The 22,819-nt window shown below is 41.5% G+C and overlaps 2 protein-coding genes across 4 annotated transcripts in view; one reads left to right on the top strand and one right to left on the bottom strand.

The window, feature by feature from the left end:
- The window catches only part of ARL13B (ADP ribosylation factor like GTPase 13B), a 33,041-nt gene extending 31,780 nt beyond the window's left edge, over positions 1-1,261 (bottom strand). For 2 of the 3 annotated variants that reach the window (XM_058045358.1, XM_058045360.1), the window contains exon 1: positions 1,186-1,261. The gene's annotated coding sequence lies outside the window, so the exon portion shown is untranslated. The remainder of the gene's footprint in view (positions 1-1,185) is intronic. The other variant, XM_058045359.1, reaches the window with a different exon arrangement.
- A 631-nt stretch (positions 1,262-1,892) lies between these two features.
- On the top strand, positions 1,893-22,571 carry PROS1 (protein S). Its single transcript, XM_058018491.1, has 15 exons — positions 1,893-1,986; positions 4,686-4,843; positions 5,265-5,289; positions 5,601-5,687; positions 6,963-7,085; positions 7,199-7,321; positions 9,019-9,144; positions 11,178-11,299; positions 12,940-13,058; positions 14,392-14,581; positions 15,250-15,417; positions 16,436-16,604; positions 17,054-17,202; positions 17,917-18,130; positions 20,222-22,571. The coding sequence occupies exons 1-15, from the start codon at positions 1,926-1,928 to the stop codon at positions 20,365-20,367; spliced, it is 1,980 nt and encodes a 659-aa protein (XP_057874474.1). The 5' UTR covers positions 1,893-1,925; the 3' UTR covers positions 20,368-22,571.
- Positions 22,572-22,819: the final 248 nt, after the last annotated feature.

The following is a 22,819-nucleotide window of genomic DNA, read 5'->3' as shown; positions in this document are numbered from 1 at the left end:
AGGTGAGTAGGAATTGACAAATTTGATAAAAGTTTGCAGAAACAAACCACTCTAGGAGGAAAGAACATTCAACACTGCTGAAAATGTTATGGTAGGGAGGCAAATCCCATTCTGCTACACCAGTTTGGAGAGACTGGATCTCTGAAATATGCACAGAACATACATCAGGTGTTTTACAGGGTGTTGCTATCATATTGTTGTTATCCTATTTCTAGAGTCCCATACCATCTGGCTGGTTTTCTCACAAGCTGCTCTTCACAGCAGGGTTGCTCCTGCTTCTTCTGCAAGGCTCTCCCCGCCCAGCCAGCCCACCCCCTTTTATCCCAGTTACCTTCACTGGCCACAGCTGCCACCCAGTTAAGGACATCACAGCTGCAGCCCATCTAGAACAACCAGGATTGGGGCAAGGCCACTCACACAATACACAGATTTTACTAGGACTCCTACTATAATAGGGTGCACTAACAACACCCCAGACCTGTTCCAGATATTACATCTGTCAGCTTGCTGAGGACAGAAAAAAACCCAACAAGCCCAGAAACCTGTCAAACTTATCAGTGAAGCCTGCACACCATTCAGCACATCACCTTCACAACAGACTTCTACAATAGAGAACTTATTTCAGCCACATCAAGCTTTCACGTTCTTGGAAACACAGCTAAAGAAATCATCTAGAGCTGACTCTGCTCACATAATTTAATTATTTAACTTCCTGCTGTAATGTTCCTTGTCTGAATATCAGTTATAAGGGCACTTTACTGTGTTATGTTTTAAACAGCAAACCGAGTGACTGAGCAGCAAAGTAGCTGCAAATTCAGCAAAGATTTGTGACCTCCATCCTCTCTGCCAAAATTGTAGCTGAGAGCTAAATAAGGTGCAACAAGTGTGACGTGCTGAAAGCCCGAAGCACTCAAATATTTGTGCGGAACAGCTTTAGGACAACCGTATTTCCCGTAAAGAGTTGTTACGGCAAGTCCAGCAGTTCATTGCACTTTCCGGCCGCGTTCCCACCATTCCTTTCCCCTTTCCAAGAGAGAAGCGACTCAAAAACCCCGCCCGTGTCACTCGCTCCTCTCTCCACTGTGGCAGTTATAAACCCAACGCTTTGCACAAAACGCGCTCTCTGAGAAGCACAGAGCAGCCCTGAGGCTGCCGAGCCCCCGGGCCCTTCCCCGCCCCGCTCACCGCTGCCTCCGCCGAGGCCCCGCAGCTCAACGGCTGCGCGCGGCCCGGAGCGCTCCGCCACGCTCGGCCCGGCCCCGCCACGGCGGCGGCTCCTGGCGGGGACCGGCGTGAGCTCCGGCCTGGGCTGGGCCGCTCCCGGCAGCTCCGGGCCGCTCCCGGTGGGGCGCTGCTCAGGCGGGGCCGCGCCGGGAGCTCGGCGGCCGCGGGGACGCCGCACCGAGCCCGTCACCCCGGGAGACGGCCTACGGCGGCCGGCGCGGGACACACTTAATGGCGCGCACGGAGGCGGTGCCGCCGCCGACCAATAGGAAGGGGCGGTTCGCCCGGTGCCGGCGGAGGATTAGCCAATCAGCGGCGAGGATCCGCGCTCCGGCCCCCCCCCGGGCTGTCCGGGAGTAAACACCGGAGCCGGGGCGGCCCCGCAGCCATGGGGGGCAATGGGCGATGCCCGCCCCGTCCCGCCCCGCTCCGCGCCCGCCGAGCGCCCTCCGCTCCCGCCGGGGATGCCCGCCGAGCCCGCCGTGCGCGGCCGCCGCCTCCGCGGGGCGGGCCAGGAGCGACCCGCCCGCGCCCCCGCGGCGCTGTCCCCGGCGCCCTGGTGACGCTCCCGCAGGGAGGGCAGCGCTGCCCGGCCCCGGCCCAGCCTCCCCCCGCCGCGCCGCCGCCCCTCCCTCCCGCCCCCGCAGCCTCGCCCGGCCCCGCAGAGCCGCAGCCGCGCAGTGCCGGCCGCCCCCGGAGCGATGGGGCCGCGCTGCCTCCCGCTGCTGGCGCTCGCCATCGCCCTGGCCCAGGCGGCGACCTGTGAGTGAGGCGGGGCGGGGGACGCGGGGCCGGGTGCGGGGCGAGGGGCGCTCGGTGCCTGCAGCCCCTCGGTTCTCCCGGGGCTCGGGCCGTGTGTGGCGTGAGGCGCTCCCCGCAGCGGGTCCTGCGGGCCGGCCGAGCCGGGGCTCCGGGCTGATCGCGGCTCGGCCGCCCACGGGAAGGTGTCGGCACAGGGAGCTCGGCTCCCTTGCAAGGACAGCCCTCGGGAGATCGCGGTGTGCTCGGAAAAGTGGCTTTGGTGTGCGGTCCGGCAAGCCGCACTCACCCTGCTTCTAAATTCAGACCTCTAAGAGCTACGTGCTATCACATACAGATAAAAAAGAAGAAAAAAAAAATTATTCCGTCTTTGACCCAAAAGTCTTTGAGTTTAATAGTGGAAGAAGGCAGTGTGGCTGAAAGCAGGAGAATTGCAGCTCAAAGTAAGCCTGTTTCTGGCCTGTTTTACTAATGATTAAACTGGCAGAACAGAAACCGAATGTTTACTATTCTGCAAGGTGCTGGGGTGTCTGGCTTGGGAAGGCAGCAGTATCAAAAGATGAAAGTTCATTTTGTAATGTTTTTAACAGGTCCTAAAATAAACCTTCTAATAAATATTTCATAATGATCTTCTGTTTTTATCACGTTTTTGCTTCCATTTATCTTCTCCACTGCATACCTTGTCATTTTCTTTAAGAGCAGGAAATGAGCTGTCCTGCTCATCCAAAATTTCTGTGGTCCATAATATTTCCAGTTTCCTATGCCTGGCTCTGAACAGTGCCAGGGATTCCTGGAATGGCAGGGGAGAAGAGGGGGAAGAAGAGAAAACAGCTTTGAAATGCAGCTGGTACTGTTCAATAATCATAAAGTTGCCTCTGCAAGCCTCAGTGCAGGTGGGTTTGGTCAAACCTCAGGTGAGGAACACAAGGTGCAGGTAAATATTAGTGGCCAGTTTTATTTTGTTGCCTGCACAATGTCACTGAGGAGCTTTTCAGGATGGTCTTGTCACTGGAGTTACAGAGCTGTGCAAACAAGATTTTTATTTAGTTTTATTCAAGTGCTTTCCTTGGCTGAGGTTTTAGGTAGGCAGCTCTAAGTTATGTTTAAGTGGCCCACTTTAAGCAGGTTTATGGTGGCATCTGCGTGACAGAACAGCTGTAAGAAAGCACTGAATGTCATCCTCTCCCACAATTTATTTTTTCTTTTTCAGCAGCATCACTTTTAGATGCTTGATAAGCATTCACTAGACAGTGGCTGTGCACCACCTCTGGAAATTGTTAGGCGCTGGAGTTGCACAAGGTTTCAGTGATCACCGCATGAAGCAGCCCGAGTGCATTAAGGGTTAAGTTGGTTTGGCAGATCAGAAAGGGGCTGGAGTTTCCTGTAATCAGACTGGCAGCAGTCAGGATTTTTTGTTTTTAATAAAGGTCCTATCATAATCTTTGTAATTAAAACACACATGGATAAATACACTGCTAATTCTGTGCATGGGGATCGAAATATTTGCACTGAAAAAACATGGAATTTGCTCTGAGTTACGTGTTTTATTTAAAGTCAGAAGTTACAGGAAATCAGTTTGGGAGAAGGATGAACTGCTCTGATGTAGGGAAAAATACTTGTTCCCATTGCTCCACTGTACTGAAAACATGAAGCAGAAAGTGTTACATCTGTTTGTACACAACTGAAAATTTCTTGTCTTTTATTTACTGTAAAACTGTGTGAAAATGACAATGATGTAGCTAAAGGTCAACATCTTTGTGGGGGGTAGAGATCTCCCATGGAAATAAACCCAGCAGCTATAATACACAATCTCCTATTTCTGTTGTCACTCCTTTTGCCTCAGGACAGATGGTCTTTCTGCAACTATCTTATTAGTGAGAAATAAAGCATTTAGTCTAATTAATTGAACTTCTTTCATTTCTAAGCAACTTGCTTGTTTCTCTCTGAGGTAGAGGTGTGCTATAAAACCTTGGACGTGAGCTGTGCATCCACCTTATTCTCAGGAAATCTTATTTACTGCCTTACCAGGATGATTAGTTTTACCAGAATGAAAGCAAATAGATTAGTTTGTAGTTACAAGCTCAGCCCATGTCAGATTCACTCAGGAGGCTGTAACACAAAGGTTTCTTCAGGTGATTGCCCAACATTGCAGCACTTTAGATGGTCTGCCTTGATATTCCTAGGATAGCATTCTCACCTTTGTCTTGGTCTTCACTGTTCTGAAAAATAATATGACATTTATATTAATTACATATAACAGGTAGTCTAACTTTCTAAGACATAATTTTGTTCTCACACAAATTTAATAGGGTCAGAATATTTACTTGCAGATCATTGAAACTGGTAATATAATCAGCTTTTGTAATCTACTTGTTGCTTACATATCTCACTTTGAAAAAACCATAATCTAGAAAAATAAATCTTGTCCTGAGTATGACATTTAAATCATGCTTCAGACATGGATGCTATTCGAGATAAATAGCACAAGTTAAGGATTTTTTTTATCAGAAGCAGCTCCCCCACATACAGAATCCTAGAATGTCTTGCTCGCATTTTTAAAAACAATAGCAAACATCAACTCCTGACTAAGCATTTAATTCAGAATTTTGTGTTAAATTCTCATATTTCCTCAGTGTGCACAGCATTTTTCAGCTGTTGCAAAAAGAGATAAATAATAACAGAGTTGCTTTGTTTCTCCCAAGTTTTACCCCAGCAGTATGCATCTCAGTTCCTGCTGAGGAAACGCCGAGCAAACTCTTTCATGGAAGAAAGTAAGAAGGGAAATCTAGAAAGAGAATGCATTGAAGAATTATGCAATAGGGAAGAAGCCAGGGAAATCTTTGAAAATAATCCTGAAACTGTAAGTATTTCATAAGTATCTATGACACAGATAGCAGTTCTTTGCAGTGGGAAAGACAAAAGCACATGGAATTCACAGTTCCCAATAACAACATTGGGCAAGATCCTCCCATTTAAAGAGACAATTTTCAAAGTAGTTTTGACGCCCAATTCATTTGCATTGCTTTCATTTTGCAAGTGTCCAACTCAGTGCAGAATTTTAATCTCTCCACTGAGTTTTGTGTGTATTAAATAATCTTCTGCTTTAGCCCAAACTACAGTCATATAGAAAACCAGGCCTATATTCTGTGACTCAAAGTAACTTTTTCTTCTTCTGCAGTTATAATACCAGTATACTTCAGAATATATTCAGTGATGTATTTTGCTGTCATTTTATCTACCTGAAATTTTTCTTAGCCTTTCTTTTTCTTTTCTTTCTGCAGGAATATTTTTATCCCAAATATTTAAGTAAGTACAAAAAATACCCCTAAACAACCGTAGTGTATGAGTCAGTGATGCTCTCATTTGGGTAATACTGGTTTAGTTTTTCTGCCCCTAGCACTGGGATGATTTCCATGCTGATTATAGTGCAGACAATGTCCTGTGTGCTGAGATCCTCACAGAGGCACTGAAGGTTGGGCTGTCATCAGCTGTCCTTAACATGCCCAGACCAGTTTTGCAGTTCAGGCTCTTTGAAGATGCCATGCAGCAAGTGGTGTAATTTCAGTGCAAATGAGTTGTTTGGACCCTGAGCTGACTGTGTGGCTTTGCATTTGCAGGCTGCCTTGCCTCCCATCGAGCAGGGGTGTTCAGGGTGGCTGCAGTCACTCCAGACTCTCCGGCTGACCTGAGGGCTTGTGTCAAGGGTAAGTGCTGATGTTGGAATGCTCAGTGGCTAAAAAGCAGTTCACAGAGACACAAAACGGTTTAACTCAGGCAAACTCAATAATCAAAACCAGAAATTGACCAAAAAACGTGAGGTGAGACAGGGCATTTCCAGAGAAAGCAGTTTAAGTGACTGCTTTTAACTTTATAAAGATAAAGGAACACAATTGACTGCAACATGGAAGGCAGAGTTCTTCTGCAAACAGAATTGTCTTACACCAACCCAGCAATATTCCCCAGTGTGTCCTCTGTACTCTACCACATCTTTAACTGTTATGCCAAACCCTTTGCCTCTAGCAAGTCATGTTCTGTCAGGTAGACTAAGAGAGTCTCTTGTTAATTGTCATTTCTACCTTTACTCTTTGGCCTGTAGTTACATTACCAGCTGAAAATTTCAAAATTTAAAAAACAAAACAAAACCAAAAAATCATCCAGATATTATCTGGAAAACAGTCATTGATTCCAAACTAAAGGTCACAAAGCATGAAACTTGGCATGTTTCTCAATTGTTTGATTTTTATGCCTATGCATTCACAAGCCCAGCATGAATTGTGTTCTTTCTAGTAAATTTACAGCAAGCCATTTTTACCACATTTCCTACTGTCACAGTTTAAACATCTCTCTAAACCTCCTACAGCCTGGTTATATCAAAGCAACTTTCAGTTGAATAAGAATACTTATCCCTAACCATCTGACACTGTTTTTATCATTGAAAGCAATGGAAGGCAAAAAAAATCCTTAATAATTACACTGCACATGGTCATGGCTGAACATGTTTTCCAGATCAGTTTGTAATAGTGCAGTAAATTACCAGTTTCTCCGTCTGACCACTCTTGAACAGAGAAATTCAACTCTCTAATCTTGAATTCTTGAAACTTTGATCTTTCTAGTAAAATTTGTGGTAGTATGATGGGGGCAGAGCACTGTTCTTTAAAAACTGAAATACGTATTTTAAATATAATAATATCAAGTCTGGTCACATCTTGCAGGGATTAGCTTTACAAGTAATTTGTCTTCTAGTTATTTTCTGCCTGAAAAAGAAGAAGTACTGGTGGCTTTGTATGTTCTCACTCACTTAAAAATTTTTGCTGACAGAATGAGTTGCAAGATTGTTGTGGGGATGCTTCATGTTATATACATCAAGACCTTTCCTATTTCAAGACCTGTAGGAAGAGAAGAAAGAAGAAAGACTAAAGTGATTGTTGAGGAGAAATAACCCCAAATAACACGGATCTCTCATGTTTTCCATCCCACAGAAATTTCAAACCAGTGCAGCCCCCTGCCATGCCATAAAGATGGATATAAGGATTGCATCGATGGACAAGCCAAGTATACCTGTGTCTGTAAAGCAGGATGGAGAGGAGAGAACTGTGAGGAAGGTACAGTCTTCAGTTTCATGGCGTGTTGGTTCTCAGAAGCACAATTTAATATTTGCAGCTGGTCAGTTGATGCCCTCCTGTCAGCAGAGAGTTTGATTCCCTTTTCTTTATAGACATAAATGAATGTGAAGACTTCAACGGAGGCTGCAGCCAGCGCTGTTCCAATTTCCCCGGGAGCTTCCGTTGCCTGTGTGAAGATGGCTACTTCATGCATTCCAACAAAAGGGATTGTGGAGGTAGGGAGACTTCAGGAGAGCATCTTTCCATGCCACCACAGTGCCTGCTGACAAGAGAGAGGGAAGAGTTTGATCCAATAGTTCCATAAATGCCTTGCCTCTGAAAAATCCAGCCCTGGTTTGGTTTGGCTGCTCATTCATTACACACTGCAGGCATTTGGGCAGCCAAATAATGAACCAGATCAAGAAGCGAGGAAAGAAAGAGGGAATGGCTATAGATGAGATTCTGCTTCATTACTGGAGCTCCTTAAAGCTCATTTTGTCTCACACCAGTTTCACATATCCTTTAAGCGCCCTGAAACAGAAATCTCAAGTGATACAAATAGCTGATATTGTTACTGTGGAAATTCTCTCTGGTAAATACGATTTAGGCTAAATCATTGCTAGTTAGCCATGCTGTTCTTTCTGCAGTTTGAAGTTCATTGGGGAAGAAACTATTAATGAATAAAAAAAAACTCTTAAAGGAGAGAAAGATTTTTCTTTGATTCACCCAGCATAATTTTTTCTGTGCATGCTTGTGTCTACTGTTGGCCATGATCTACATGCTTCATTCCATTCCAAATAAATACTGTGTATTGACATAATTAGCAGTTCTTACTGCATTTTTACAAAAAATTACTACTGCGTTCCATTTTAATGGAACAACAGTTTTGGATGATGTCAGATTTTTCTTTTGTCCAAAGACATGCCAGAATGACAGAAGTCTGTGGGTTTATGAAAAAGGGCAAGCAGATAAATTGGTTAGAACTTCTGTAATTCTTGGAAAATCTGGTTAAAAAGTTATCGAAGATAAAAATAGACTAATATACCTTAGTGCCTTCAGTGTTAGTTTAATCATTTGATAAACTGCATTCAAATATTTTATTACATGCAACTACAGAGTTAAACAACCAGGAATTTGGAATACACTTATTAACTGTGGAAGAGTAGTCTGAATTCAGGGCAGCTTTGACTTACTACATTTCCAGGACTCCAAGCAAGCCAGTGGCAGAATCCCCTGTGCAGCACCATTTCCACAGCTGCTACAAAACCACAGAGAAAACCAGAATGATCCCTGCATCCACGAGTGGGAGTGAAGTGCTGCCAGGGATCTGATATTTTTCTGTCTCAAAGACACTTAGTGAGATTGATACTATACCCTGAATCCCACTGTCACATCTGCATTGGGAAAATGACATTGACAAATTGAAAACAAGACAGAAGATAGACACTAAAATGGTTTGAGGGATAGAGAGAGACAGTGAGGGACTTGAACACCTCTCAGAACAGCCAGTTAAAAGAAAACTGACATGAACTGATTGTAGCATGGAAGAACCTCTGATTGCATTATCTCTTGTCTTTCTGGGTGTCTTTTTCTAAGATGGAATTTTCCTATGCAGTCTGGTTTACGTTTTGGGAAATTTGTAGCCTGTTTCTCTCTCTGCCTCCCTAGACATGCATCCCTTTCCCTGTTACCCACATGAAGGGATGGGAGAGAAAGGCAAGCAGAGAATTTTTCACTGGAGGCATGCAGAAATGTCTTTTACAGCCCTCTGGAAATCTTTCTGGCTGTAGCTCTAGTCTGCTGTGGCAGCATGGTAGAGCTACCAAGAAATTTTGCCAACCTCACTCAGTTCGCACAGTGTTGGATAAGGTTGGGAAGAAAAATGGTGTACAAGAGTGGGAGCTGTTTTTTAATAACTTGTTTGTGTTTCTAGATATAAATGAATGTGTGCTACATCCAAACATCTGTGGGACAGCCACCTGTAAAAACACCCAGGGGAAATATGAGTGTGAATGTCCAGAAGGCTACACATATAATTCAACTTCCAAGACCTGTGAAGGTGGGTCTTTGCTCCAGCTCCCCCTTTTTCATATCTTTCATCTTCCCTCTTCCCTCTTCCTTTTTTAATCCACTTCTATACCAAACTCAGCTCCTCATCTAGCAGTGCATTTCTGAATCTTCATATTCTTTATTAAATTAATTGTTGTCAGGTTGCATTACATGACAGCATGGCAGTTCTCTAAAGTTTTTTTTAAATGTTTTTTTTATAAAGATCTCAGATGTCAAATAAAACTATTCCTAAATACTCAGAGAAAAAACTGTGAAAAAAAGGAGCTGCTCCAAAAGAATCTTTCCTGAAATGACAATCTTGAAAAAAAATTTCCAAAGTTCTGTAACAATTATAGCAAAGTTGAAAAGTATTGATAGCTTGCAGTGAAGTAGCAAGAAGCCACTCATACAAAGACCAGAACTTCTACACTGTTAGAAGTGTTTGCATATTTATCTTAGAATATGCCTAATTTCTCTGTACTTGTTAAAGTTTCTGTTTACTGCACATCAGAAATTAAATTTCAGTTGCAAACAGATAGGAAATCTCTTAGAGTTTTACAATGAAGATGAATCTTTTACACTGTCAGTTTAAGGAAAAATCTATCAGTGATTTCTGTTTTAAAAGCTGCCTTGCATTACTGCTCAGAAGGACACAAAAGCAGCTTTCTGGTGGCCATGAATCTTTAGCTCCATGGCTTTTCCTGCAGGTCTTTTGTGCCAAAGCTCTGCACAGTGGCAGTGTTTACATATCCAGGTGTCAGCTCTTTGTCCAGTTACCATGGGATTGAAACACTACTGACAATTTCCTGTTCCTGCATGCACCAAAGTGAGAAAAACTTCACAGCAATTAATTTTTCCTCCTCTCAGGGTTTCCTTCAGATAAATCCAATTTGATGCAGCCCATCTAAGTGTTGTGTTTCTACTGGGACATGGATTCAGGAGGTTGCCAAGATGATGACATTCCAACGGGGAAAGTCTTACCTCCCTAGCAGGAGGATTATGCTGCTAAGCTTTTAGACCTTGTTGTAACCACATTAAATGAGTCACCAAATCCTGTCTAAGGACAGGATTGTGCAGCCTGACAGGAATGTAGCCTCACAGAAATACTAAATGACATGAGCTTTTCATTGTCATATTGCTTGTAGGTGGCTAAACTCAATTATGCTTATTAGGAAAATCGAATTTACATACATTTGTGCACAGCTATCTCTATGATGACAGATACTATTAGACTGAAGAACAGAACAGGGTTTGTTACATTTTTCATTACCTCTCTTCCTCCAAGCAACAGCAAAAAAAAAAAGTATTTTAGTCCTAAAAACCTCCATATTTAAATGCGTGCATTGGTACAAAATTTGTTCTTCCCACTGGAAGAAATATTGGTTTCAGAATAAATGTTGCAGTTGCTTTAATCTGAAGCCAAATTCACCCTCATTGGAGTCTCTTGTCAGGGAGAGATTTTGTTTCTATATTAGAAATGTAAAATTTACACTGGCTGTTTAAACAGCCTTTCATTTCTAAATTACTTATTTTACACAACCTACTAAATAAAAAATGAAATTCTTTTATCGATTTAGCTTAAATCAGCTCAAATCAGACTATTCTTCTCCACAAATAGATACTATCTGAACCTGAGGCATTATGAGACTATTCTATATTATTTTAAAAGGTATTTTGCCCTGAGATTATTTGGGGTTTATATTAATAAAGCACATACTTTCTTCACATATTTGCCCTACATACTTTTAATAATCTGAGCTCTTAGCATGTCTTACAAGGAAAGCAGAAGATCTGACCCAGAATGGGATTTGTGCCATCTGTGGTAGCAATTTATGATATCTCTCACTATTCAGCCACCTTGTGCCTCAGAAATCAGACCAAATTGTCTCCAACTCTGCCATCCAGGCCTCTGTCAGATTACTAAATCACCTTTTGGATTCATATTTTTCCAGAGAACCTCTCTTGTCTGTTAGTCCTTTAATTTGTGTTAGTTTTCAGTCTGTTCCATGAAAAAAATCTTCTGTCTGCTTTGATTTTCCCTAGATATTGATGAATGTGCTGAAAATATTTGTGCTCAGCTCTGTGTGAACTCACCAGGAAGTTACAGCTGCTATTGTGATGGCAAGAAAGGGTTCAAGCTCTCTAAGGACATGAAGAATTGTGAGGTAAAAGTGTGCTATGTAAAATTCCACGTGGAAAATCACAAAGTTTGGTATTTCTTGATGAGAGGATAACTTAGATTAAGGAAGATAGGAAGCTATTTGAGAACTGATTAAAAATTCCTGAGAAAATGCTGGGGATTCTGATCTATGGTTTGGCTCATGGAGCAGCAGGGATTTGGATGCCATTCAGTTCATGCATGCTCATTTACAGGAGTCCTGTCAAAAGCAGCTTGCTTTAGCCAGGCATCTTTATTCCCTGCTGCTTCCAAAATAAGCCTCAGCTTTCTCCTATCAAACAAATAATTCCTGCTCAGCCCACTCAGAGACAGAATGTTCCTTTTGTCCATATGTTCCCAAGTTTTCCTTAGGCTGTGCAAAAGTTTTCACTCACTGTTTCAGAATTATTCTGTTTGGATTGAAAAAAACCCTGGATTGTTTTCCACAGTTCTCATCTGCCATAGCTTAAGGAAAAGCACTCAGTAATACTTGCCAGTTGGAGAACATCTTGCAGCCAAAATGGGCTGCTCTTGATCAGTTTGAAAATTTACACTTCTTAGGAGCAGAAAGTTTGAAACTCCAGATAACTGAATTCAAGGATTGAAGTCCAAGGATTTTTTTTGTGAGTGGTTCTCTGTATACTTTGAAAAGTTCAGGCAGTCTGAGATGTCATATGAAGTGAGCTCAGATAACTGCCAACAATAAAACACTTCTAACAACAATAAAACACTTCCAACAGAGTATAACAAAATTTGGCTTAAACTGCAGGAACAAGATCTGACACAAGTTACAGGATCTGTGTATTAGGTCTTGTTTGTACTTTCTGAAATTTAATGAACAGCGCTTGGCAGTCATTTGATTTTATTCTGCTCGTCCTTGAAATGTTGACATGTAATGAGGCTCTTATTTTCAGTACTGTTGTTCAGCAGTGATTAATTCTCTATCTGAAAGTTAGTTTCATGCCTTTTAATTGGGGAAAAAAAGTTCAGTCAGATGAAAATACATTGAATCTAAAGACTAGTGATGCCAGCAGCCATAAAATGAAGTAGCCATAAAATTCAAGGAGAGCACCTGTACATTTAATGGAACTGCTGCATCAGGCGTAGCAAAGTCAGAGTAGAAGACAGTCATGGAGTGTTTTGAGGGATTCAAATTTGATCAAAGAGGCTTTGAGGCTTCTACTTGTCCATAAGCACTGTGATTCTGTAATTTCTCTTTAACAAAGTCAGGTACAGCTCTTGTCTGTTCCCTTCTGACACCTGAGCAGGTTTAGGTTCTGCAGAACTTTAATAACAGAGCTTGGTAGTTCCCTACAAGGTGGGTGTCATATATCCTTGGTGAAAGAAAAGTGCCTGATGGAAGATTGGAATTCTTCATTCAAAAATGAAGTATTTAAATACTAGTTTCAATCCACCAGAACTGTGTGTCAACCTGGATTACCCTCCAGCAGTTTAAATAAGGGATGTTTGAAGCAAAAGCAAAAGCACATTATTTCATTTGTACATAGATATTCAAGTTTTAAAAAACCAAAAAACCCAGAGGTAAGCCATTACTTTAAAAATAAAAAAGGCTAGCAGGCAACAACAGGAGTTGCTTCATAAGCTATCACAATGCATTACAGCTTTTTTTTTCTTTACCATTTTCAGTCTGTTACTGAGTGTATCCCACTGAATCTTGAAAAGAATTATCAACTGCTTTACCTGGCAGAGCAATTTATAGGAATTCCTGTTCTCTACTTAAAGTTCAAACTGCCAAATGTCACAAGGTAAGCATTTGCTATTGATAAAAGTATGCATTGGAATGATATTTGTTTCCATTAATTTTCTGAGGGTTTAGGAAGAATGCTTAAATTATATCACCATCTCCCCCTTGGATAAGATACCTTTACATGATGAATAAACAAGAAAGCATTTAGAATTATAAACATAAAATTCAGCACTTAGATGAAAATAGTTACAGTATGGCTCCCAGTTTTATATGGGAATGGCCACAAAGTCAGGCCACTGCCCCCTGCCCCTCCCTGGGCTTCCTCTCACACACAGAGTGTCCCAAGGACACTCACAGAGCACAGTGCCTTGTCTGGCAGCAGCTGGATGATTTTCTTTACAGCTGTCAGAGCGATTGCCCTTGGCACTGACCCCTTCATTGCTCTCGGACCTCTTTGCTGCAGCAGCAGAAATTGCAGCGTCCCTGACTTAGTGACCCAACAACTGGAGGGTAACAGCAGCAGCAGCTGTGGAGCTGGTGATCCCCAGAGCCTCAGAACCCCACAGATGGACGTAAATACTGAGCACTCTGCCCTCTGCCGCTGTTCCAAGTTGACCGGGCACTGGTGCTGTCCTGGAAGAGCTTTCAGAGATGATAAATGTTTGAAGTAAATACAGAGCGGGTGTGGGTGCGTCTGGCGAGGGACAGCCCCATCTAGGGGACACAGAGCAGCACTGCGAGGGACAGCGACCCGGTTCTGAGTTAGAGCTGCCTTGGCAAACCCCACCTTCCAAATGCTTTGATTTCTCCTTTCATCCTTAGTCTGTTTCGTCTAATCCCAAAAACTGCTTTTACTCTACTTCTACTCTCCTCTACTGCACAGTAAATCCTAACTTTGCTACATACAAACACTCAACCTAGATCCAGCCAACAAATCCTCAAATGAGAGCATGAGCAAATTCCTAGGTCATAATTCTTTCAGGACAGCACTTGGCAACCCAGCTGTACTGAAGCACATCATAAATCTTCTATTTTGTCTGCATCACATCCATAAAAAATGCAATAGGGATATTACATCTCTCTTCTTGCTCAGGGGACTGGGATATCCTTCACAAGTGAAGGTCAGAGTGAATTTGGGAGCTGCACCAAGGTTGTTTCAAATCCCAGGTCAAGGTGTTAACCTGGAAACTTCCCACTGGATTTGAGTGAACAAGGCTTATGTTCCATCCTGCTTTTGACTAACTGTGCAAAAAATCACAACTGCTCAGATATAGAAACACCAAAAGTTATTATCTCTGAACCTTTCTCTAACCCTACTAATGAGTTATCCTAGGCTGTACAATATTTCACCTTTCCTGTGTTCTTATTAAGATTCCTTCTTCACAACTCAGATTTACAGCAGAGTTTGATTTCCGGACGTACGACGCAGAGGGGGTGATCCTGTATGCAGAATCCCTGGACAGCTCAGCCTGGATCTTGCTTGCTCTTAGGGATGGGAAGATTGAGATTCAATTCAAGAATGAGTTTGGAACAAAAGTCACCAGTGGAGGCAAGGCCATTAATGATGGACTGTGGCATATAGTAAGTTGGATTTTCTTCTCCCACTCACTTCCTTTTACTCACTGTGGGAGGATGCTGATAAATAAAGGAGGGAGAAACTGAGCTAAACTAAACCACTAAAAGGCTTAAAATGATGCACTCAAACCCCAGGTTTAAAAACCAGCCAAGAAATGCACAGGCATGCCTTGCATCAGCAAATTCCGCTACCTTTTAACAATCAAAGAGAAGATAATTACCTCTAGCTATGAACATAGCAATTATTAATTTTAAACATCAAAAGGAAAGTGGCAGGATATTCAAAACTGTGATTGCATGGTCAAGTGCACAGTTATTGGATACTCTGTGTTTAGAGCAAGTTTTACATCATCTAGACCAAAAATTCATCTTGCTTTTCAAGCCTTTACAGCTGTGACAAAAAGCCTTTCTCACACAATCTATAGAGCACACCAAATTTTTAATGTCAGTTAGATTTTGTTTGTTACCCTCCTGTGAATGTCCCTAGATATAGGCAGCTGTCCTGCATCAAGTTTAAATACAATTTAAATAGTGACTGCACTATTTTACAAGGTTTTAAGAAACATTAGTCATGCTTCACAGGGCTTACATAATTATTTTATTAAAAATTCAAAAATTAATATATTCTACATTTTTGTATGTGTGTATAAGTAATTTTTTGCATTTTATTCCAGGTATCAGTTGAAGAATTAGAACACAGCATCAGTGTAAAAATAGCTAAAGAGGCTGTGATGAGTATTAACAGCCCAGGAACTCTGTTTAAACAATCCCAGGGTTTCTTGGAAACCAAGGTGTACATTGCAGGATTGCCTCGCAGGGTGGGCGGTGCTCTTGTTAAACAGGTAATTAAATAATAAGACTGACTTTGATTGATCATGCTCTGTTCAATTGTGTACTTCTGGAAGTCACAGAAGAAGCAAGCCTGGCATGGAACCCAATTAGAAAATGAAAATGTGGTTATTAAACCACTGTTTTGAAAATAAACATGTGTGAAGCTTTTCAGTCTGCCTTCAGTAAGGCTTCACTTGTAAAAACACAGCACTTCTAGTCTAATCTTTGAGGATTCTGTGGCCTGTTTGCTAATATGGCTTTAAGATTGCCTAAATCACAGCACTGCTGCTGCTGAGAGTGCATTTCAGGGTGATTCATGTCCTGCTCCTGGCTTTTGCTAAGCTCTGAATGAGTGCAGCATTCAGTGTGCAGGCAGCACAGTGAGCTTTCGTTTTTACAAGGTTTTACAGCAGCCCAGGCTGGACAAGGCCCATGATTCTTTCAGTCTCCCAGCCTCCAGAATGGCTACAGTCAAATTGTTGCAACTGTCTTCTTTACAGTCCTGGAGCCTTCAAACTAATTGGCAATCTCAACAGAGAGTTTAGATTTTTTAAAAAAAAATTAACGTAAAAAAATCAATTTTGCTCAAAAGCAAAGCAGAGAAAAAAAATCATGGAACAGTACAATAACATCCAATAGAAAACAATTCCAAAAATTTCTTGGTACTCTAGTGTAAAGATAAAGCTTTGAACAAGGAACATTGCTAGTGATGATTTTCTTTCAGCTACAGAAAATTTGCTGCCCTTTTGTCTGGGTCACAACACAAGCTTTAAAAGTAGAAGCAATCTGTTGTTGTCCAGATCCCTGGCAGCAAAGTGGGAAATGCTAAACCATAAATACTTTTTGAAGGCTGAGGTACCAAATGCCTGCCACTCAGTTTTCTCCCAGCATCACTGCTGTAACCTATAGCATTGTTAAGATTGGTATTGCCTACATAGAAATAAGCTGATATGGAACAATAATGCCTCATTATTGACTTTTTATACCAAACTTTGGGCTCAAACCCCCAATGCTGTCATTCTGCTGTAGATTAACCCTCGTCTGGATGGTTGTATCCGGGCCTGGAACTTGATGAACCAGGGACATTCAGGAGTAAATGAAGTTATTCAAGAAAAACAAAGCAAACACTGTTTAGTATCAGTGGGGAGAGGATCCTTCTACCCTGGCACTGGAATGGCAGCATTCCAGATAAACTATAGTAAGTATTTTTCTATTCCTGTGGTTTTTGTTGGACTGAGTGATGGAACTGATGAAATTTTAAAAGGAAGAAAATAAAAAAGGCACACAAACTAAGCTATACGCTTCTGCTTTCACCAGTGATTCCCTTAACTTCTGTTAGGAATCTGTTTGAATGAGGATTTTGATTAGAGTAGTGTCATCTGTTCAGTTTCTGGAGTGCTTTACAGTCAGAAATTTATTTGCAAAGGTTGGCCAATATTAAAGATCCAGGATTAAAGTTAGTTGGGTTGGTTATTTTTTTGTTTTATCTGCTTGTGTTTCTTTGGAATTACAGTTCTTTCTAGAAGTTCAAAAATTTAGCACTAACTTTTCCACAGTAGGGAGGAGATTGAATACTAATTTTTAACCCCGTATTAATTTTTTATCTGCAGGTGGATTTACTAATTTCAATTATTCTCTTTAAAACAGATAATCTTGACAGTGCTGAAGATTGGCTAATAAATGTGACTCTGAGTATTCGCCCATCCACAGACACTGGTGTTATGTTTGCCTTGGTTTCTAATGAAACAGTGCCTCTTGCCTTGTCCATAGTGGACTCTAACTCCTCTGACTCACAGGTGATCTTACAATTCTCCTAGCAGCTGCCAGGTGGAAAATCAAACTAAAAAAAAGCTACTCACACACTTGCAGTGCAGCTGGTGGCCTCAGTATTGTGAAAATTAGATTGTGTAATAATGTGCAGAAAATATCTGTCTATTAATGATTGCTGCAGCAGTGACTAAGCACTAATCACTCAAGACAGGGAGATTACATTATGCAGTCTGAGCTCAGATCCATCCCACCATGTTTTCCTTAACTTTTCCTTCCAAATGCACAGAGCAGAAAGGGAACTATGACAGCAGTGTATCCAGTAAGAGCATTATCTTAATTCTAAATTATAAAATTATTTTGTTGTCCTTAAGTTTCCATTAATATCCCTCTACATCTGCCATCCCAAGCTAGAGCATAACTGCACACCATGGTTAATGCAGTTTTTTTCCCTCCAAATAAAAACCTGTAGTGAACACTTGGGTACCTTCAAAACTGTAGGTGAAACAGGATTTCACCTCAGAACTGTAGCCAAAGTTGTTCCCTGTAAAACATTCTCACTTATTAATTTAAGAATGGCTTTCATCATCAGAAGTGATGGTTACACATCAGCTTTTCCAGCTGAAGGTATCAGTATTTAATATTTTCTCCTACTTGCAAGTACAAAGTGCACTAAAACCAAGTATAATGATTTATTCAAGTTGCATGTGACATCTTTGGTGATCTACCACTCTTCCATCTAGAAAATCACTGTGACCATTGGGAGCATCATTGTTGCACAGCTGGAATCAAAGAAATTATGCACCCCCAGAAGAGTGCAGGTTGGACTACTGGTGACCAAACAGGAGCTTGAACTGGCTGTTGATTCACACACTGACAGAAGCAGCTCCGAGCAGCTCTCTACTCTGCATCAAGCAATGATGGCAAATGTTGTCACCTACCTGGGTGGCCTGCCAGGTGAGACATCTTCCTTTTCATTCATTTCATTATTTCTACAAGCCTGATTTTATTCAGCCTTACGCATGCTAGGAATAGCCTACAATTATTAAAAAAAAAAAAAAGGGTTTTTTCCCCTCAAGTGCCTCTTGTTTCCTCCAGCCATTTCAGCTTTGGAGGCAGCCAGCTTTTTAACAGTAGCATTATTTGGACATTAAGACATGGCTCTCTAGAGGTTTCAATTTGGAAAGTATCTTGATTTTTGGGTTGGGTGAGCATTGCGTGTTTCTGAAATGCCACCGTCTGGCACAGCTGAGGAACTGCATCAGAAATGTAAGAAAAGCAGGCATTTGTAAATAATCCAAGTGTCAGAAGTGCAGAAGGGGAAGTCAGGAACTCTGAGCAAGAGATGACTGGAAATCTTTACGAGACAGAGAATGTGTTGGAACAGCAAATATTTCATCCAAAGCAAGCTTCAAGTTAACATTATTGAGACATAATGTCAACATTATGTCCTTATCACAAGGATTATTTTGCCCAGGAAGTGTGCACATATTTCTGTATAACTAATTTTACTTCAGGCTGAATCAAAGGGCAAAAGAGCATTGCCCCAGGTGAGAAATAGTCAAAATCTGAATTAAAACTTGACAATTGCTAGAGGAAAGGTGCCATGGTTACAGTGTTGCTACTTGTAGAGCTTTTCTGTATCCTGTTATTATTTTGCGGTGAACGAACCACAATTTCTAAGAAAATGCTACAAATTTGACTGGCGTGTTTTGAATTGACAAGGAATGAGTCAGTATTTACTTAGTAGAGGTGAGTCAGCAGTTTAACAGAGCCACAGTAACTAAGATTCCCATAATTTCTTGGGCCTCTTCATCTTTGTGGTGCTTAAATGATTCTTTTTTAGTACTGCCATCCGCAGAGAAATCAACATCTTGAGAATGAAGAGCTTTGCATTATTCAGGCATCTCAAAGAGATAAGAAGCAAGTATTCGTTACTTGCTGCTCCTTAATCTCAGTTGCTTGTCATCTCTGTTTTTAAGTTTTAAAAGCTATCTTAAACATGCAAATTAACACAATAAAATAAGCAAACAAAACCCCCCAAAAAACAAGCCTCTGCATTCAAAAACCCCATGCATTTCATGAAGACCATAATTCCCTGTTTTTGATACCCCTTTCCACAAACTAGTAACAGTGGTGGGAGTATTCCCCTGTTATTTCAGCACAACCAGTGCAGGTTAAATGAAACTTCCATGGTTCTGTGACAGCAGTGTTTTCCTCACTGGGGGAAAAAAAGCAGAAGGGAACAATTCTACAGGACTCTGCAATACCTCAGCTAACAGCAAAATAAAAATCAGGCGAAAACAGCATTTCTTGTTCCTAAGATAACCACATTGATCTCCTAAGGAGGGATAGGGTAATTAACACCTGAAAAAAACAGAGGGTGCTTTTGAGATCAGCTCCTAATCATCCTCATTCTAATTGCTGAAGGTACTTGCATCCCTTAGGTCTACCTTGTAAGAAGCCAGCTGTACCTTAAGACTTGTGCTTAACATATTGTTTCCTGCAAGCATATCCATGATCTGATGCTGCCCTAAGCCAAACAAAACCTAAACCAGCAGCAGATAAAGTGAGTCTTTCACAGAGAATTCACTTGGAAGCAGCAGTGAGGAAGCAGGAAAATGTGTGAAGTTCCCAGGGGTGCCCAAGTGAGAAGCTGTAGATTTGAATCTAGAGTAGCTTCCTGGCAGAAGCAGGACAGTTCTTTGTGTGACCTCTAAGCCCAGAAACAGCTGTTTGTAGCTCAGGGCAGGAACAGTGGGCTCCAGGAAACAAACTCTTGATGTACAGGAAAAGCTACTATGGAAAACATTCCTGGAGTCCATTTTCTGGACGCATATTTAGCATTTTACTGGCCTTTCTCAGCTTTGCTGACTTGATCTTGATCTTAAGGGAGAAGAACTCAAGTGTTTCCTGCCAAACTGCTGCTTTTCTCCCATGACTGGATAATGGATGGGGAGTGGAGTATTCCCCATGTTTTGACTGACCTGAAAAATCCATAGGAGCTTGCATGCCTTGGCCTAATGAACTGAATGTGTTTCTGTGCAGATGTTCCTCTGGGTGCTACACCAGTGACTGCTTTCTACAACGGCTGCATGGAGGTGAAGGTCAACAACAGACAGCTGGACCTGGATGAAGCCATTTCCAAACACAACGACATCAGATCTCACTCGTGCCCACTGATCATGCAGTAACTGTTCAGATCTTAATTTAACTTTTTTCTCTTTCAGATGTAATTTGTGTAATTAGTCTCATGCCGTAATGGAGCTTGCATTATTTCATGCAAGATGTGCCAGGGAAATAAGCAGCAGTGTGGTTTTCTCCCTTTCAATATAGAATGGAGGGAAAAACCCCTCTCTGTTCAGCTGGAAAGAGACAATCAAGATCAAAATTTTGTAAAACATTCTTTTATATATCAGTGGGAAATCTTGAAGCTAGATTTATCTTTCGTGTTCATGCTATGTCCTTTGACATATTTAGCTTGGACAGAAAGTTTAGGAATTTCTGTTTAGAAAGAATTTTACATCTTCTATTTCATATATCAGCACAAAGATACAAGTTGCAAATAATTATAATGTATTAGAATCTAAATGAAACCAGATTTACTAAACTTTTTCAAGCATAACATGCAAAGAAAAATCCCTACATGTTTTGTGATATGTGCTTTTGGTAAAGGAAAAAATATCCTGGAATCTATAGCCCAAACTCTCTGTGAATATGTTTACAGGTTGTTTCTATGGTGGTAAAGCAACTTCAATATGGAAGTGTTTCTTTAAGTAGCTCAGTTTTTGAAAACAGTTTTGGTAATACTGGACCAGCTTTAATTTTTCTATCTTTAGAACCTAGCTTTAGAGTTTGAAAAGAGTTCTGGATCAGGTCAGGTCATTTACTTTCAAAGTGGGCTAAAAAACACCCTAGGCAATTTTGAAAAACAGAGGAAATGGCTTCAAGGAAGGAACTCTGCATCACAGGACATCAATCTGGAATTTGCTGAGTAAAACCAAGGAATTGCAGCAAATACTTCTTCCATCAAACCTAGCACTGTTCAACATAAGCACAGTATGATGATCCATCATATTCCCTTTATTTAGGGTAACCTTGCCTTCAGAGAGCTCCAGAACAGATTTATTTGTGAGCCCTGCAGCCACTGAAAGCCTGAATTTTGCCAGTAACCTCAGAATGTAAAGCCATATTTTGCTCAGCCAACTTTAATAAATCAACAGGTAATTAGAAAAGTATTGCTTTCCTCAGGTGTGCTGATTTTGAGCATTTCCAATATTCCTTTAACATCCTTTGAGTGTTCTTTCCACTTCCAAGCTCATTTTCACAGCACCAGAAGCCTCCCTGTGCAGCTCACCTGGTGGTTTTGTTAACCCCAAACCAAATAAATTGCAAGAGAATTGCTGTGAGGTATAAATATATCCTCTCATCCATCAAGCATGGACATTTATCTGCCAGCATTGCTGACCCCAGCTCTGCTGTCCTCACTTCAGACACTGAAGTGGAAGTGGATGTCCAGAAGGATGGATTGTGACAATATTCATTTGGAGGACTGCCTTTCTTCAGGGATATTCTGAGTGGCACCAGGGAGGTTTTTCCAGTGTTAAATGCAAGGGTCAGTGCAGATCTGAGCCCTCTCTCAGTGTTATTATTGCTTTGGCTGAACTTATTGCTGACTTCACTTCCCACTTGGGTAGTGCAATGCAGGATTTGCTCCCAGCTTCCACCCAGTACAGCCCAGCAAGAGGCTGACACCCAGGGGCTCATTGCCATTAATACAAGGCCATTTTTCTGGGATGGCATGGAAAACAGGCTTGGAATTCTGACTCCATGCAGGGGAAATCCTTTCCTGCAGTCACCCTTCCCTGCTCTTCCACCACACCAGCACACACACACTGCCTGCAGGTGTTAGTTGGAGAATAACTTGACTGAAACAAACATGCATGGCAGAGCTGAATTGAGACTTTTGACATCACATAAACACATGATCGCTTTATTTATGATATCTCTGTGGCACCCATTAATCTTGGAAAGCCCCTGGGTCAGACCCTGCCTCATACAACAAGCACAGAAAGTAAGAGATGAGGAACACAAAAGCAAAGTGTCATCAATGTTCTAAATGCTTCTGGCCTGCAGGAACAGAAGAAAAGGTTTTTTGCTGTTGTTTTCTAGAGATTTTTATAGGTTTTGTTTGTTTAAATGTAATAAATTGTATAGAAATGAAAGGAAAAACCAATCACTTTGTCACACAGACACTATTTCTCTTTGTTTTCATGGAATAATACTTCCAGGTTTTGTAGTTAATAATGAAACCTCTGCACTTCTTTTTTAATGTAAAAGTGCCTCCCTATTGTAAGAATTAAATAAAGCAGCATTTGCAAGTTTCTTTTCATTTGAAGTTGTATTTGCATATTTTTGTTCATTTTTGCTGTGCAAGGCTTGTTCTGGTGGTCTAATGCCTTACTCAGGAGATTGTGATTACCTTCAGCATCAAAGAAAAGAACTGGCTCCAATTAACATGCTATCCAAATAGGCATCCATACTCTCTAGATAATTAAGTTAATTAATTGTTTAATAGTACCTGAGGAAATTGGACTTTGCTTAAAACTGCATGTGGAAACAAAGAAGATGAGGGCAAGTAACCAA

The sequence above is a fragment of the Melospiza georgiana genome, chromosome 2 (genome assembly GCF_028018845.1).
Source record: "Melospiza georgiana isolate bMelGeo1 chromosome 2, bMelGeo1.pri, whole genome shotgun sequence".
Lineage (NCBI taxonomy): Eukaryota > Metazoa > Chordata > Aves > Passeriformes > Passerellidae > Melospiza > Melospiza georgiana.
Note: the sequence above shows the minus strand (reverse complement) of the source record. Positions and strands in the feature narration are given on the sequence as shown.